General features: G+C 36.4%; 2 protein-coding genes across 2 annotated transcripts; both read right to left on the reverse strand.

Moving 5' to 3' along the window:
• Positions 1-686: 686 nt before the first annotated feature.
• Positions 687-2,149, reverse strand: LOC128856321 (cytochrome b-c1 complex subunit Rieske, mitochondrial-like). Its single transcript, XM_054091621.1, has one exon. It carries the CDS (start codon positions 2,024-2,026, stop codon positions 1,205-1,207), a length of 822 nt encoding a protein of 273 aa, XP_053947596.1. The 5' UTR covers positions 2,027-2,149; the 3' UTR covers positions 687-1,204.
• Positions 2,150-3,502: 1,353 nt separating this feature from the next.
• LOC128862359 (soluble guanylate cyclase 89Db-like) lies at positions 3,503-8,308 on the reverse strand. Its single transcript, XM_054100938.1, has one exon. The coding sequence runs from the start codon at positions 5,604-5,606 to the stop codon at positions 3,636-3,638; it is 1,971 nt and encodes a 656-aa protein (XP_053956913.1). The 5' UTR covers positions 5,607-8,308; the 3' UTR covers positions 3,503-3,635.
• Positions 8,309-16,876: the final 8,568 nt, after the last annotated feature.

A 16,876-nucleotide genomic window follows, 5' to 3' on the forward strand; every position in this document is an offset into this window, starting at 1 on the left:
CGATTTTTTCAACAGAAGCAAATATCATAACTCTGCAGATGAAGAGCTTCACCTTCCCCGAGATACCCGCGTAACTTTGGCACAATTACGTTCTGGATACTGTAACAGAATAAACTCCTACCTAACCAGAACCGACCTCGTCGTACCCAACATATGTCCAACATCTGAAGACACTCCGCACGATACTAACCGCCTTTTCGAATGCCCCATCAAACCCACTCACATAACACCTCTTTTTCTCTCTGGACCCAACGTGTCGAAACACCAAGTTTCCTGGGACTATCGTTAGATGCGCTAGACGAAGACGACCGGTAACTACATTGCACTGACAGTCGGCTCTACGTAACCGGAACGACCCGGATTTATATATATATATGTATGTATGGGGAATATTTATGCTGTTACAACAACAACAACCGGCTTTGTATAATATGCCGTTGTCTTAACACATTAAAGGCGGGAGATCTTGACGAAAGTCGCGCGCTACGACCGACCCTCGTTTTTCGTTTTCGTTTTTTTTTTTAATTAAAAACTAAAAATTAAAATTAGATTAGAATTAAATCGTATTACTACGACTCCCGCCTTTAAGTTACTATCGAGATAAATCGTAGTACTACGACTCCCGCCTTTAATGTGTTAATGGAAGGCAACGCCCTATCAGAGCGGCCTCATAATACTAGAATGAAATTTTTGGTGCCACCGCTTTTCTGCTGCATTTCTATTGTTTTTAATTAAACGGAGAGTACATACGTACATCGCAAGATATGGCTCACTAAAAGTTTCTGGAAGAAAACGCTCAGAACTTTTTCCTTCAATTTGCACGGTAAAATCCGTCCCCGACATACTCAAATGTACTGCATGCCTGTCGGGATTGAATTTAGCTTTTTTTTTAACTTGCACAAAGATTTGACGCCAAGGCGACTTGCTAGGGTAGACTAAGTCATATTATAGGTCTGTTTATTGTTCCTGCCAAAAATATTAAAATACTTTTCCATTCTTCCACAGTTTTATTGTCTACTCTAAAAATTCATTTTTGTTACAGGGCCGTAGCAATCTATAGTCTATGAATGCATGACACATGCAACTAAATGCGCTACGAATATATAACTTTGCTTGAAGTTACTCCTCTCCGCTTTATATCTGTTACTACGTCAGTCTCTTCTTTGAAATTAAGGCGCATTTTGATATTATTCTCCTCCCTTGCTTAGCCTACAACAAGTGTGTCCTCGTCGATAAACTCGTAATGTGGTACTGCTAAATTCAGCGGTGCAGGGCCTTTGCGTACACGACCGGACGCATCGAAATGTGACCCATGACAAGGACAATAGTAACCACCGAAATCTCCTGCATTTGCGATTGGCACACAACCCAAGTGTGTACAGACGCCTATAAGCACTAGCCAATTTGGATCCTTGACTCGCTTATCATCCGACTCTGGGTCGCGTAAGGTTGCCAAATTAACTGAACGTACGTCTTCGATTTCGGCCTCTGTGCGATGCCTTATGAATAGTGGTTTACCACGCCACTTAAATGTAACCGACTTGCCCTCGGGTATGTCTTTTAACTTGATCTCGATTTTGGCCGCCGCTAACACATCAGCTGTTGCGCCCATTGAGCTTATAAACATGTTTACTAAGCCTTTGGCCGCATAGCAACTGCCGACAGCGCCAGCTGCAACCATCATGTAAGAGAAGGCTTTACGCTTCTCTGCACAACTGTCATTTGGATCGTCTGAGTTCTTCGTTTCACGACGATAATCAGAGAAATCCGGAACCTTCATGTCGTTGTGTAGCCTTCGCAGCGGCTGCATGACAGGTGCAAATGGTCGGCATGTCGACTGGAACGGCACAAACGGATGTAGTTTATCAGTTCGAGCTGCACACGCTGTTGTAATTTCTGTCAACTGTTGGGAGGCACCTACAGCTTTCTTTCTTGGATGGCATACATTGAATTGGAAGGCATTTTGTCGTTGCAAAAATGCACGCAGTATTGTTGACTTAAGCTCACAAGTTAATCCGCTAAACATTGCAAGGAAATTGGCGTAGTTTTTTATTTACTTTTGAAAAATTTAGCGAATATTTTATTGTAATTTTGTGTGTCTCAGATGAGAAAAATGGAAAGAAAGAATATCCGAAATATATTTTGAAATAAAAGATTCCTAATTTTCAAATGGTCACAGTAAGGTTTTTTCTGTAATCACTATGATATCGTATCTTTTAAATGCAGCACTGAAAATAATAAGACGACTAGGATGGGGATAGGCTTAAAATATTTTTTGTGCATCAAACTTGCACATATAATATATGACTAGGTTCAAACAGGATTAATGGCTGCCCTTACCAGGGCCCCACTTGAACAAATAATAAAATTTCGTCCATTGTGATACCATACAATGGTGGGAAAAGGAAAAAGGGGCTTTGGATTAGAGGATGACAATCAACAGTGGCTATTTACGTGCGTATTTCCCGCTTCAAGCTACTGATGAATTTCACCAGGAGTGTTATATTTAAACTCGCAATGTCCGCAGGTGTAGTAAACAAGTGAGAGCCCAGATGTCTAAATCTTTGTGCGAAGAGAGGAAGCAGCTGAGAGGAAGGTGCTAAGATGATTATACCTCGTACACCAGACAGCTTTTGCAGAAAGGACTTAAAGCAATCCCACGTCACAACGCATGGGCACCTATTGGACAATGCCCTTTAAGGAAATCTACCCAATTTTACAGCTTTAGAAGCTCCTTCGAGCGCTCCCGATTTACCTGTGGCCAGAAGGATCTCGCGACTTTGCACGTTTGAGCACTAGCCCAGTGTTGACGCGAGGCCCATATTTTCAGGATTTTATTTTGCGATGAAACCGTTTCCAGGGTCCCCTGTCTAGCCAGCTCATCAGCGCAGCATTTTTCCTCTATGCCGCTGTGACCGGGAACCAAAATGAGACTAATATCGAAGTATTCGAATGCAATCGAGAAAGAAGACAGGCGTTCCTCGACAAATTCCGAACGCACAAACATCGAGCCCAAGGCCCTAATTGCTGCTTGGTGGTCGGTGTAGATATTTACGTCTTTTACAGTAATTACAGAAGTAAACAACTGCTTCCTTAATTCTACCTCCGCTTGGAAAACACTACAGTGGTCTGGAAGTCTCAATTTGAGCTTGATGGAGAATTCCTCGCAGAATTTTGTATGACCAAAGGAGGTTCAGGCAACTCACAACTCTCCCTATGGTCACACTGCACAGGATTGGGTTATGGTCCACTGACTCCTGTCGTTTTTGCGACCAGTCCACGAAGACTCCAGCACACTTTCTTCCTGAATGTGATACTATAGCGCGAAGAAGGATGAGACATCTCTACCGGATACAACCGGTAGAATTCCTCCACATACGCTTAGTCCAACTTAGCTCTTTCTTACATTGATTAAAAGAACTGGGTTTGGAGGTTGAAATTTAAACCTCAATTTCATCCATTAATAATAACATAGCATTTTTATAAGAGTATTAATTTTATTTAGAATACATAAAATGTTCAGTACATAATTTCTGCATATTATAGACTTTTAAATTTCAACAAAGCTAAAAATATTCTCTTGTGAGTTACACACACACACACACACACACAGTGTTATAGTACATATTAATATATCAATTTTTCTTCTCTTTTTCCGGTCCGTCCAACAGCCAAAATGTTTCCATTTCACCTTTACCTTTGACCTTTACGAAACCACGCGATTCAATTTTATAGCCTGCCTCACGCACTTTTTTCGCTGTATAATTGGATAGTTGTATTTTATATGGGTCACTGCTGCTTTCCATGCGCGAGGCCGTATTCACTGTGTCACCAAAGAGACAATAACGTGGCACTTTCAAACCCACCACACCCGCTACCACCGGACCCGAATTTATACCCACCCTTATAGCAAGGTCTGGTATATTCAAGGCCTTCACCTTCTTTACAACGCGCAATGTAAAGTCACAGGCATGCTGTGCATGCAATGGATTTATATCCGGTGCACCTGAAACGGCCATATAAACCATGCCAACTGTTTCCACTTTGTACACAAATGGTGAATTTATTTCCTGATCGAATGCTGAGAAAACAGTATTCAATGTGGTCACAGCTGTCATGGCATCACGTATATCATTTGTATCGCCAGCATAGATATTCATTACTTCTATAAATAGAACAGAGACCTCTTCGAAAGATTGGCAAATCACCTCTTCACCATTGCGCATTCGTTCGGCGATTGTACGTGGTATCATAGAGTAGAGCAATTCATCGCCTTGACGCTTCCATGAATCGGCCAGTTCTAATGATTTCTCCAATTCATCTGAGCGTTGCTCTTCTTTCTCGAACATAATTTCTAATTTGGAACAATGTTGCCAACCGGCCATTACCAACTCACGACTCAGCCCATGCGGGTTCAAATCATTTAGGAATAAACCAATGCCGTGCAATTCATCCAAATTCTCGATGAGCGGACTGCAGAGGTAAATGAGTGAATCAATATCTGTGAGGAGGAACATTTGACCTTTCAGCAAGATTGCCTTATTACCATGAGAAATTTTGCGTTTACCGGTGAGTGGATCAATATCCTCTTTCGTATCGACATTCAACAGGTCCTCATCACTGCTGTTGAGTGTTTCTTTTAGTTCATCTTTGAGATTGTGATCCATAAGCGCTGCGTAAGCTGCCTGATTGCGCCCGGTTCGCATTAATTCGAATTCGAAGAGCACAGAGTGCATTTGTACGATTTGATCCCAAGTGATTTTGATATCCTTGGGACGACGACATTTGAAAATATCCAACAGATGGGAGCCGAAAAAATGTTGCGGATTCTTACCCTGATTATGAAGAATCCAAGTTTCAACGATTTTTTCACCCGCCGATGTAATAATCATATTACGATTGAGCAACACAGAGAATGGAAAGAGATCTAGGAAAACATCAATATTGACCTTTGGCAATACCTGTTGGGTCGGATGGGCCACGACATTAACACGTTTCGCCATATATTCACGATTATCAAAATCCAAACGATATTTCACAATTACCGTTAACGGTTCATGGCTCATCTTTATGGGTCCAGCAATGCCACCACTTATATCATTCTGACTTTCAATCACCGAACATTTAACATTCAAATTGTAAAATTCACGACCAACCTCTGTCAGCTGACCCATCAAATATTTCGAGAAGCCAGTACGACCGCTGCGATAAACCATAACTGCACCCTCATCATCCACCTCTATCAGTTGCATGGAAGGGCTTTTCATTTTCGGATATGTAAAACGCATCTGAAGGTGAATGTTATCGATAGACTGTAGAAAATCACAAAAATAACGCCCGGTCGCACGTATCATCTTATCATAACCGAAGTTGCTGAAGAAACGCACAAAGCAATTGCCAAAGAAGGACATGCACCAATCGAACGATTTGCCCGTTAGCGCAGACAAAGCGGCAGCTATATCGGGCATTAGCGAGTCGGGATATATTTGATGCGTTTTGAACGTATTGTGACGGCAATCGATAATTTGGCATACTTGTCGCCAGATTTCTTCACCAAATTCATCTTGAATGAAGTGTTGGACGGACTCCAAAACCATGCCATACATGATTGCGGCTTTGTGGGCTCGTACGCAAAGTATAGTACGTAGTAAAGTTGTATAATCTTATGTATGTATGTAGGTATATAAAAAAGTACTTATGAACGTACGCAGCTGTTGCTGATATTTCGCTGTGTCACGCAGAGATTTTCTCCTACCGTAGATGTAGTTTCAGTTGTGTGTGTTAGGGACAAATTTTTGGGCGTACGAATATATGTGGGTATCAATAACGTTTACCATACGTTAAGCACTGTTGTTCGGCTGCCAGCAGCAGTTATTTGAACGCCTGCTTATGGTTGCTTGCAATGGAGTGGGGGCTTTGCAAAGAATATCAAATTATGTATTTGGATAATAGAATTTGCAGTTGGCGGTTTAATGTGTGTTTATTGTAATATATTTGCTTGAACTTTTAAATTAGTATATTTTGTTGCAAATATCTCAACTGATTTTGTATCTTGTTTCTCTTTCATACAGTTTAATGATTATCTCAACATAATTTTTTCATTACTTTTTTCTGTTATTCGATTTTACATAAATTTACTGTAGTTTTAATTTTATTATTATTATTTTATTTCCTTTATACAACTTTTTTATTTCGAAAAAATTTTTTACTCGTATTTTATATTTTTGATTTATACCCGTTAATTTTGTTTTTGTTTTAATCCTCTTTTATGTTGTTGGTTGAAATATTCATTGCTGTAGTAGGATGTAAAGCTGGCGATTTGATACTTAAATATGGGGTAATTGTACCGTTAGTTTGAATTTCAATAAATATTTTTATTTCCTTGTTGTAGTTTGTATTTTTGTATTATATTATGTTACAATTTAAACACAAAAATTGCAATGCTCATTTATTTTTGCTTCATATATTTTTATACAATATATTTCCTTTTTGTACCCACTATTTTTGTATTTTTTTATGTTGCAATTTAAGCAACATAATTGAAGTGTTCTTTTAATTGTCTTTGACAAACTTTTTGGAAAAAATATTATATGTTTCTTTAATTGAGTTTTATATAGTTCATTTTTACCCAAAACTCTTCTTAATGTTTATATTTTATTATTAACCTTTGTGAAAGCTTTTTAAGCATTCCAACATTAATTTGTATTATACAAATTCGGTAATATGATCCCCTTTTTAAGAAATTTATTTTGATTCTGTGTTCTTTATTTTATGCTGCTGCTTACTTTTATATATCGTACTCCTATAGCCATCCTTCTAGAATTATCTCATGCGATTTACACGTACTTTATTGTGTAAATTTGTTTGTATGTATGTATTTCGTGCTCTGCAATGTTTTCCCCACTTGCATTAATATATATAAGTATGCTACTGACAATTGTAATGGTAATCAAGTAGACGTTAATTCACACAAATAAACGAATCCACATTACCGTTATCTCTTCCCCTCTTGCAGTGTTTTAGAAATTCCAAACGCATGCCTCAAAAAGCTCGGCACGTTTGCGGTTGTTGTCCACAGGTGGGTGAAATTAAAATAAATCCGACCGGTATTTAAAAAACTGAAGTCCAGTTTTTTTGTTGTAATCCTCCCTAAGTAGATTTAGGCAATTAGTTATTTTTTTATGGTAGATCCCTAATGGTTTTTTGTATTTTAGAAAGCATATTTTTTATGTAACTTTTTCTACTTTTATTTTATCCTTTTGAAGATTTATTTTGTAGTAATGTGAAAATTTGTACTTTTTTGGTATAGTCGTTGTTTTTGGTGGTGCTTTTTACACTTAATTAATTCCGCAGCATTGTACATATTTAATCCACTTGAGTTTATTTGCTCCTTTGACTTTTAGTATTCAAACATATATGTATGCAGGCATGTACCTATGTATCGTTTATTGTATAATATATGAAGATCTTGGTATGTTTGCACTTCAATACTACGGGTCATCAAACCAAACTTACTCTACCAAAGGACACATTTACGCACAATTCTCCGCCGCGTTCATTGTTCGTTTCCGCAATTTGCTGCTCTCTACACTCCTGTATTGTTCTATACACCTAACGCACTTTTCCACTCAATTCACCCTCGCAAACAATTTACCATTGGCTACAAGATTGTTTCTGTTGCTATGTGTCTCCCGGCTGCTCTGCTGCTACTGAATGCTCCCGCTGACTGACTGTTGACTAAATACGTAATAAGAGCATTGTGATGAACTTGACGCATAAATATCTATGTATTTATATATACATATGTATATATATGCCTGGTAAGTGCATATGTATGTATCTCCAAAAAGTATCAGTCAACTTATTTTGCTCCATTAGCCAACCGTCCTTTCAATTTGGGCCTGCCTTGCTTTCAGTCATACATAATTGTACACAAATACATATTCAAGTGTACTTGGTTGACTTTTGTTTTTGCTACTTTATTTTATGCTTATACTTGTTCTTGCTTTTAGACTCCTATTATTGCTGCCATCTTCATTGTTTTGTGAGTGTGTTTATTTATTTTTTATTTATTGCTACTTGTGTCGTTTACGCTCGAGGGAAACATTTTTTTGTTTTTTTTTTTTTCTTGAATGTGTTGTTGCTATATTTGTACCTATTTATGTACATAGATTGTCACGCTGATTTTAATGTTGTTGTACTCGCAATTTTTGCTACGGCTGCTGTTGTTTTCACGCTATTATTGATGCTCTTTTTCAGTATTAGAGCTTCCGCGACTTTTGGTTCTTCACTTCGAAATACGAATTGCAGCTACTCAACTGTGGCTTTTATAGTTAGTTGTGACCGCAATGAATTGGTTTTTTTTTTGCCAATAATCGAAGCTCAAATAGCAAAGTACCGCAAAGAAAGCGAAGGTGATGGTCTTAGGGTGATCAGCGTAGGGGTTGTGTGCCTCAGTGTATGTGCGTACGAGTATATTTCAGTATGAAATGTTGAAGTATGCAAGGTGGGTATATTACATAACGAGAATGTTGCTGCTATAGAAGAAGTATGAATGCTCGCAACTGTCAGCTGTTTAGCGTGAAGTTGTTGTTGTTGTCGTAGCAACATAAACATTCACAGAGTGACCTCTTTGGCCGGATATAAATCCGGGACGTTCCAGTAACGTAGAACCGACTGTCGTGGGAGCGTCTAGCGTGAAGTCTTCTCTTTTGAGTGCAGTAAAACTCGCTTCTGTAAACAAATCGATATAGCCATTGCCTCTTGCATTCTTTTTTTCTCTCGAATTGTTGAAATAATACATGAAACTTGGACAAACGTGTGCTTCAACTGTCCTTCAAGGTCAAACACGTTTTTATTGAATTCTGTGCGAATATAGGGGAAAACGGCCCGAATCGTGGAAGCACAAGTCATCGGTGCTCCACATGTGTTTTGCAGCGTCTGTCTCTTTATTCAATAGTGGCATTTCAGATACATGTTTTTCGATACACTTTGGCAAATTTCATTTTAAAGGCTAACTATTCAAAGACTTCCAAATTCTGAAATCATTTTTTTCTGAAACTCACATTCTGTTCGACAATCTCATAGAAGAATGCGCCAAATTTCGTTGCGCATAAAAGTCTATCTGAACAGAATGGTTCAACCCTGATAGCTTCTTGAATCAATATGCTAACCCCGACGTCTTTGAAACAACTCCATTAGTTGGAAATTATAATAAAGTTGAGTACAACTGCATGGTATTCTATCGAACAGTGTCCGATTTGGGCTCTACTACCTTTTCGGCTTGCTTAGCCTAAGAATGAGTAGAGGAGCACCTTCAGTGCCATTGTCCTTCGTGGATGTGGATTCACCACTTTAGGTAGAACATTTTTTAATTGGTTGGAAAATCTGATTATGGAAATCAAGGATCTTCTAAAAATTTTGTTGTCGATCCGACCATGAACATTACATGTCAAAGTGCTCGGCCGGCATTTGTTGAGCTGATGTTATCTCCACCAGCTCAAAATAGGCCCGAGAGTAGCTAAATAAAGCCGCGTTAGACCGCCTACGGAGTCACGTTGTAATGTCCAGGGAAATTTTTGCCAATCCTATGCCTGCATGTGCTTACATCGTTTGTTGGATTTAGTCGACCCTTCAAGCGAGACTGCGCATGGCTCTCCAAGGAGTATTTAATAAGATCTTCCTGTACCTAATCTTTTGCAGATCCCTCAGAAATTGTTATGCAGTGCTGCAAATCGGGCAGCCATATAACCAGTGGTCCGGTAACATGTTAATATTTCCGTGAGGAGCACAATATATTAATTTTTAAGAGTTTCAGTGAGTTCCGTGTTCTTCGTATATTAACAGTGGATCAACGCGACGAAGAGAACGCAACACTCCTAATTAACAAGGCTCAAATAAATGAACTTTCTTTGCTCGAAGATACCGTTTTGGGAGCGCATTGTCAGTTCATCAGATATATAAGTATAATTGTCTTCAATTATACTGTGATTTGGATCCATAATTAGCCGACCGAAAGCGACATCAAACAATCTCTTCTGCACTAATTTTGACCGCATTACCTGCAATTTTAGTTGATAGAATGTTCTGAAAAAATTTAAGCTTCTAATTTTGAGTTACACACTGCCGATTTCGTAACCTAACTACGGCACAGGCATCAAGAGTTTTATCTGCAATGTCTATGGGCTCCTAAACCACCTAAAAAATTTAGTAAATAATGAGTGGCTCGGGTAGTAGGGGTTCGTATTCCGTCATTAGGTACAATAAAGCCGCTCTATCCTCTTTTTGTAGCTTCCTGCATAATAAAATTGTGCATAAGCGGGATTTGAAGGTATTCTTCATAGCATACAAGAACATAAATATTTTTTAAAGATATGTAGTATCCACTAGAATAGTTTATTGTTACTCAGTTGAGAGCCTTATTGATATTGTTTTAGGAGACTACGAAAAGCTTTTAATATTGAGGTAATATTTTATGTTTTGGGCAATTTCTTTTTTCTCTGAGTCTTTGTTATTTGATTCACAAACTTAGGAAAATTAGAATAACAGGTATTTTTCCCTTCCCCTTGCTAATATAGGTATCTCTTTTCCTCTGCTATCACTAACCGGCTCAGTGTCAAACACTTTACCAATATTCATTGACAGTATCATTGATGTTCATTGATGTTTCTGTATTTGTTTAGGACTTAAGCCATACAATTTTTATTAAAGTATATTTTTTTATCCTCCCACAGAAGTTGCTACCAGCAATATGTATATCTGTGTGCTAGTATGGAAAGTCGTAAAATATATATATAATCATGTATGTACGTACTTGACCAGGCGCAGAAAAGGCTCGATGAAAAATGAAGCCGGAAAAGTCTTTGGCCGAAGGAAAATGTGAAAATGTTCGAGGTGTTATATGTATGTATGTACTGTGTATATATACATACTTATATAAATATTCTCATCAATTTTATTATGGTACATAAGCTCTTATCCCTATTCGTTTATATTTCATTGCGAACATTAGAGAGGCCCATTTGCAGAATACATATAATTTGAACTAAACTGCGAATCTCTCAGGTACTAATTGCTTGGTTTTCCTTGAAAATTTAATCAATTAATAATGTAGCTGTATAGTAACCATCTTAATAAAAGTTCAATAAAACACTAATTTGGTAAATGATAAATCAGAATTTGTTCACGTAAGTCATTTTAATTTTATTCCAACCAAAATACCCGCCCAGAGTGAAATGACCATCTAAAATGCTCTGTAAATCAGAATAAAATTTAGCGGATTTTTCTATGAATTTTATTTTTTCAATAAGAAGCCGCTCTTAGTATTAATGGATATCTTTTTTCGACAACATGTAGTAGATAATCTGTAAAACTAAAATGAAAACTTTTCTTGTATTAGTTTCGGGAAAAAGAAATCCATTCTTTTCTCGGTAGATGGCTGTAGTGATCGATATGTCGTAAAGTATAGATCAACAATTTAAAGCTTATGCTCGTTGTCAAGGTGACTTTTCACACTAAAAAGAGGTTGTCTGTAAAGTCGGTTTACTGACGATAGTTTAACGTGACAACGTCATAAGAAAATATTGATGGAATGGTTGCAATTTTCAAAACAAAATTTTAATTTTATTTGTTTGATAGATATTTTGTATGGATATAGAGGAGGAGGTAAATGGAATTGCAATGGAATAGGTCAGGTTACATTTACACAAACGTGAAAAATGACGAAACATTTATCAAATTCATGAAAGATATGTTCAATTTCGATTGTGCATCAGACGTTAACAAGTAAACAACACTAAGAGGCACCATCATCGATTTGCCTTTTTCAAGACACTTTACACTCGAAACACTCCCTTTCATTTCCTACTTTTTCTATCATCGTCCTATTCTCAACAGAGAAATGGTTCATTACCATGCACACAGGAAGAAGGCATATGCAAATACAAGTACATATGTGAATTTATATACCTACATATGCGCATATACATACATATATATGCTCACTCAAGTAGGACAGAGCCAGATGTCGAACGTTACCGAACGCGGGGGCCGATTGTGCTCTTTGTCGTTCGTTCCGTGCTCCCGCTTGCAGTTCAAGCACATTAGCTTACATTTGCTTGCGTACGGAATAGATTCGTATATTTGATTTGTCCATATGATTTGTATGCATCTTTACATATAGATTTGTTCTTTTTGAAAATTGCGCGTTTATATACATATATTAGTATACAACATATCTTATAAGGTACATTACCATACATTTTTTCCTTCATATAAATAATAAAAAAATTAATAATAATATAATTAAGACAACAGGTATTATTAACAAACTTGGTTTTATTTTAAATTCTTCAAGTAAATCAAATTAATAATAATCAATAAGAAGGCATATGCAAATACAAATACGTGAATTTATATATGTACATATGAGCATATACATACATATATACGCTCACTTAAGTAGGAGAGAGCAAGATGTCGAACGTTGCCGTTCGTTTGCTTTGTTCGTTCCGCGCTTTCGCTTGCAGTTCATTCAAGGTAACAGCAATGAGCAAGGTAACGACAAATGTGCAAGGTAACGGCAAATGAGCAAGGTAACGACAAATGAGCAAGGTAACACTAATGAGCAAGGTAACGACACATTTTTTCGTGCGTGCAGCCGGCTAAATCGAATTATAAGACGTTATCACGTCAAAAAATCCACACAGTGGAAATGAACAAAGAGAAAATTCGGTATATTTTTACAGTTTTTCTTTGATAAAGGCGAAAATGCAAGCCAGACCGCTGAAATTGTCAATGGTGTTTATGCTGCCAATACTTTTACAGTTAATTGCGTGCAATTTTGGTTTCGCCGATTCCGTTCAGGCATTTTTGATGCTAAAGAAAATGAAACAGATGACAGAAATAATCGACGTTGACTGGCATGTCAGTAGTCGTAATTTTTTAAGTTTTAAACGACGCAAAAATAATGGATTTCTTTTTCTCCAAACTAATAAAATTAAAAAGATTACCCGTAGAATTAAAATAAAAACCTTCCGATAAAATCTAGTAATCTGTATAAAAATCTGTAAAATAAAGACGAAAACATCTTCATTATAATTAAGAAGGAAACATTTGTTTTCAATCCTTGTTTTTCTCTTCATTTTAATAAGCCGATGATCTTATCAATTTAAAATGATTGCAACTTAAATTTATTTACGTAAATTATTTTCTGAAAATAACTATCACACTGGCATTTTCTACTTTTTATATTTAATTAAAAGAGCCCTTTTCAAAATGCAAAAAAACCCTTATTAATAAATTTAATAAGATTCTAGTAAAAATAAGATAACTGAATATACTTATTAATTTAGAAAAATATCCTTATTAATTTGCATTATAAGATGTTTAACATAGAAACAAGGAAATATCTTCTCACAGTTCCATATTTTTGGATAAAATTCTATAAAAATTAATAAACTAGAAGTCATCGCCTTATTTTTTATCGATTTCCTTTTCAATAAATTTTTGAAGAAATTCAAGATAAAATCAATAAGATTTTCGAGAAAAAATTGTTTGGCTCTTGTCTTCTCTCGCTCTCTTTGGCCAAAAAGCTTTTTAGACTTCGATTTCTTTAATTATAGGTAAACTTTTTCGCTCTTCGGAAACCTTTGCAAAATCTATTAAAGGAAATTCAATTAGCCAAAAACACTTTTGGCACATTTGAATTTAATGAAAATTTCCCATAAATCGTCAAAACGTTTTTTACTGAACATGCCAGGTGGCACTGGTAGCACTCTTTTCAAAGGGTGTTTTGTTAAATAAAATCCAACTAGCGCTTCCGCATCATTTTGTTGCCACATCCTTGTTACCAACTTATTTCACGAATATTTTCAGCATGACTATATCCAGTATGTGCAGTTCAAGAACCTTATAAGGTTGTTGACATCTAAGCCAGAGAGTTGTTCGAGACTCTCGAACAGCGGTTTGCCCAGGGTTGACATTCTAATCTTCTAGAAGGCAGGGCATTCACAGAGAAAATGGAAGACTGTTTTCCTTTTCTCCGTTTGTTTACAACTGTGCACATAGTTTATAGTTTTTTAATGGAAATGTAAGTAAAGAAAAAAATTTTGCTTAAGTATGGGCCACCCTGATGCACTTCTAATATAAATATATACATATATTATAAATATATGAAAGAGCACTAAACGAACCCATTTTTATCACAAAAAGATACAATCTGCGTAAATATTTCGTGCGGGTCACCAGTATTTATGTGTGTGTATGTATGCATACGCTCAGGGATGTACCCTGCAGTAAACGCAGTTAGTTCTGAACTAACGATTTCACTAAACTTTGACGTGCGTCATTAGTCCCGCGCCATTCTACTTCACTACAATAAACTGGCGAATTTAACGTTAACATGCATAAATATAACGAAGCTCCTAGATATATATATATGTATATATATACATATAAACATATTTGATTACATACTTTTGAATGCATTTTTCATACATACAAGGTGGCTCAAAATTAATTACCCTATCGGACAAGGCGAATCTGTAATGAATACGCCTTGCCCATCGGAAGAGTTAGCATATGAGATCGTCAAATCATCGATCAAAATCATTTTTTTTATTTAGTAAAAAAGTTTTTAAAAACAAATTGAATGATCCGTTTTCATAAAAACATTTTTTCTTAAAAAAAAATATTAAATTTTGTTCTAAACCAGGCACATTTATGAGAAAACACCTTATATAGGAGGAGGAGCTCGGTCAAAGGTTGTAAGCGCCAATTCTATATGTATACTAGTATCGCCGGTGGTCAAAAATTTGACCAATTACAATTCTCACTGTAAGTAGTAGGTTTCATTCAATTGAAATTTAATTATACAATGTGAACCCTGTCAAACCCTGGTAGCGACCTATAAAAATTGTTTTTAGATTCTGAAATTCCCGTTGATTCATTTATTTGGTACATGTAACTATATGAGATTTAAGTTTGTATGAGAGGTGCTACGCCCCCTTTTCACCTACCACTTTTCACCATGAATACGGTATATGCATTTTGGCGTTCGAACCAAGTTTCATTACACCAGCCTATTGTTGTCAGGGCGACATTTCAAATTAAAAAATCTTTTGCAGTTTTTTGTTTGAAAGAGAAAATTCGGTATATTTTAAAGTTGTTCTTTGATAAAGGCAAAAATGCAAGTCAGGCCGCTGAAATTATGAATGGTGGCATATAAGCACATTGAGCAGGTGATTTCAGTAGAGCATCTGATTTGACGTTTTTCTATTTATTTGGTCTCCAAATTGTCAAATTTTGTTTAAATAACCCTAAACTGGCAATCATTGTTTATAGATTTCCACAAAGCTAAAACGAAATACATTGCTCTTGTTTTTTTGCTCTAATGTATTACCTGTTCAATGTGCCTTTTTTTTAACTGTTTATTTACATGGCGGTCATATTTATGTAAATGTGCGCTTATGAGTGAATTGGGCCACTTGCGTAGAATGGTAGTTGTTCTAAACCTAGCGGCGGCAATAGTACAAAAATAGTTAAGTTGTGCTCGCCTTGGGTTTGTAATGGGTTAGTTACTCAATTCCCTGATTACTTCGTTAGTGGCATAGTGACAATCGACATTTGTGACACAGGCGGGATTGTATATATGTATGCACATTTATATATGTATTTGTAGTTGCACACACTGTTACTTCACCATAATAATGAAAACTAAAGCTAACCCCACTGAGTTAGAAAGCTACATTAGACTCCAATACACTTGTACATACATACATATGTACACACTCACATGCATATGCATGCTTGTTGTTATCAATTGTTAGATAGAACAACTGTCGGACCTGTCTCAGTGTGCAAGCGTCCAATTGCGTGTCGGCACGGTGACTCCCCAATGCTTTACACTCAATTTATTGCAAACATGCCGCTCTTATTTAAAGGGCATTATGAACTTGGAAAGTTTATGATTGGCAGATCAATTATTTGCCACACGAGTGTGCATTAAGTAAATAAAATTCTTGACAGCTTTTGCGTTTCTGCTTAAATGATAATAAATGTAATAACAACAACAATAATAATAAAGTCATAATAAATATAATAACAATACTCGTAACAATAAAAATAGTAATTTGTCTCTTTCTTTTCGCGCCCGAGGATAGTAATTAAAAATAATAATTAACAACAAGAAATAACTTTGACATTTTATTTCGGGCAAGAGATGGCGTTTTTTATTCCAGTCCTTCCCTTGAAACAGGCGTAATAATAATTGTTTAGACTTTGGAAAGTGTAGGGCCGGTTGTAGAGAGGAGAATTCAAACCATATTATCCTTTTAGTGCTTGCGTTTATTTATTGAACGCTGAAACTCCAAAAGGAGTTTATAGTTCACTACCTCCACATGATTGTAAATTATGCCGACTACCTGGCCATTCGTTTTATAAATCTGATTATATGGAAGGATTATATCAGAATAGGTAAATGAAACGATAGCGTCTAATGTGGATAACTGATATTTAAATAAATAGATAGATGGATACATAAATATTATTTATTAAAGTATATATGATCTAGGTACTTGTTGTTGTTGTTGTGGTCGAGTAGAATAAACATTCCTCATACATACCGACTATCCTTGTATGAGTGAGTACTTTTCAAAGCTCTTTCCCACAATATCTGTTTGTTTGTCGAGCTCACAGATGAAGAAAGTACATCCAAGTTAGTATTCCACAACCTCCTAAAAACTGATATGTATTACAAAGTACATAGTTGCAGCTTGCAACTCTTTTCCAATTTTCTTTACCTCTAAGTTTTAGGAATTTCATCAGTTTATCCTTTTTTCACTTTGCAACTTTTTGATGTACAGAGGGATTCAATAAG

Source organism: Anastrepha ludens, chromosome 2 (genome assembly GCF_028408465.1).
Source record: "Anastrepha ludens isolate Willacy chromosome 2, idAnaLude1.1, whole genome shotgun sequence".
NCBI classification, from domain to species: domain Eukaryota; kingdom Metazoa; phylum Arthropoda; class Insecta; order Diptera; family Tephritidae; genus Anastrepha; species Anastrepha ludens.

Bases quoted from the DNA above. Each gene is read 5' to 3' on its own strand.
- LOC128862359 (XM_054100938.1), bottom strand. From the start codon at position 5,606: ATGTATGGCATGGTTTTGGAGTCCGTCCAACACTTCATTCAAGATGAA.
- LOC128856321 (XM_054091621.1), bottom strand. From the start codon at position 2,026: ATGTTTAGCGGATTAACTTGTGAGCTTAAGTCAACAATACTGCGTGCA.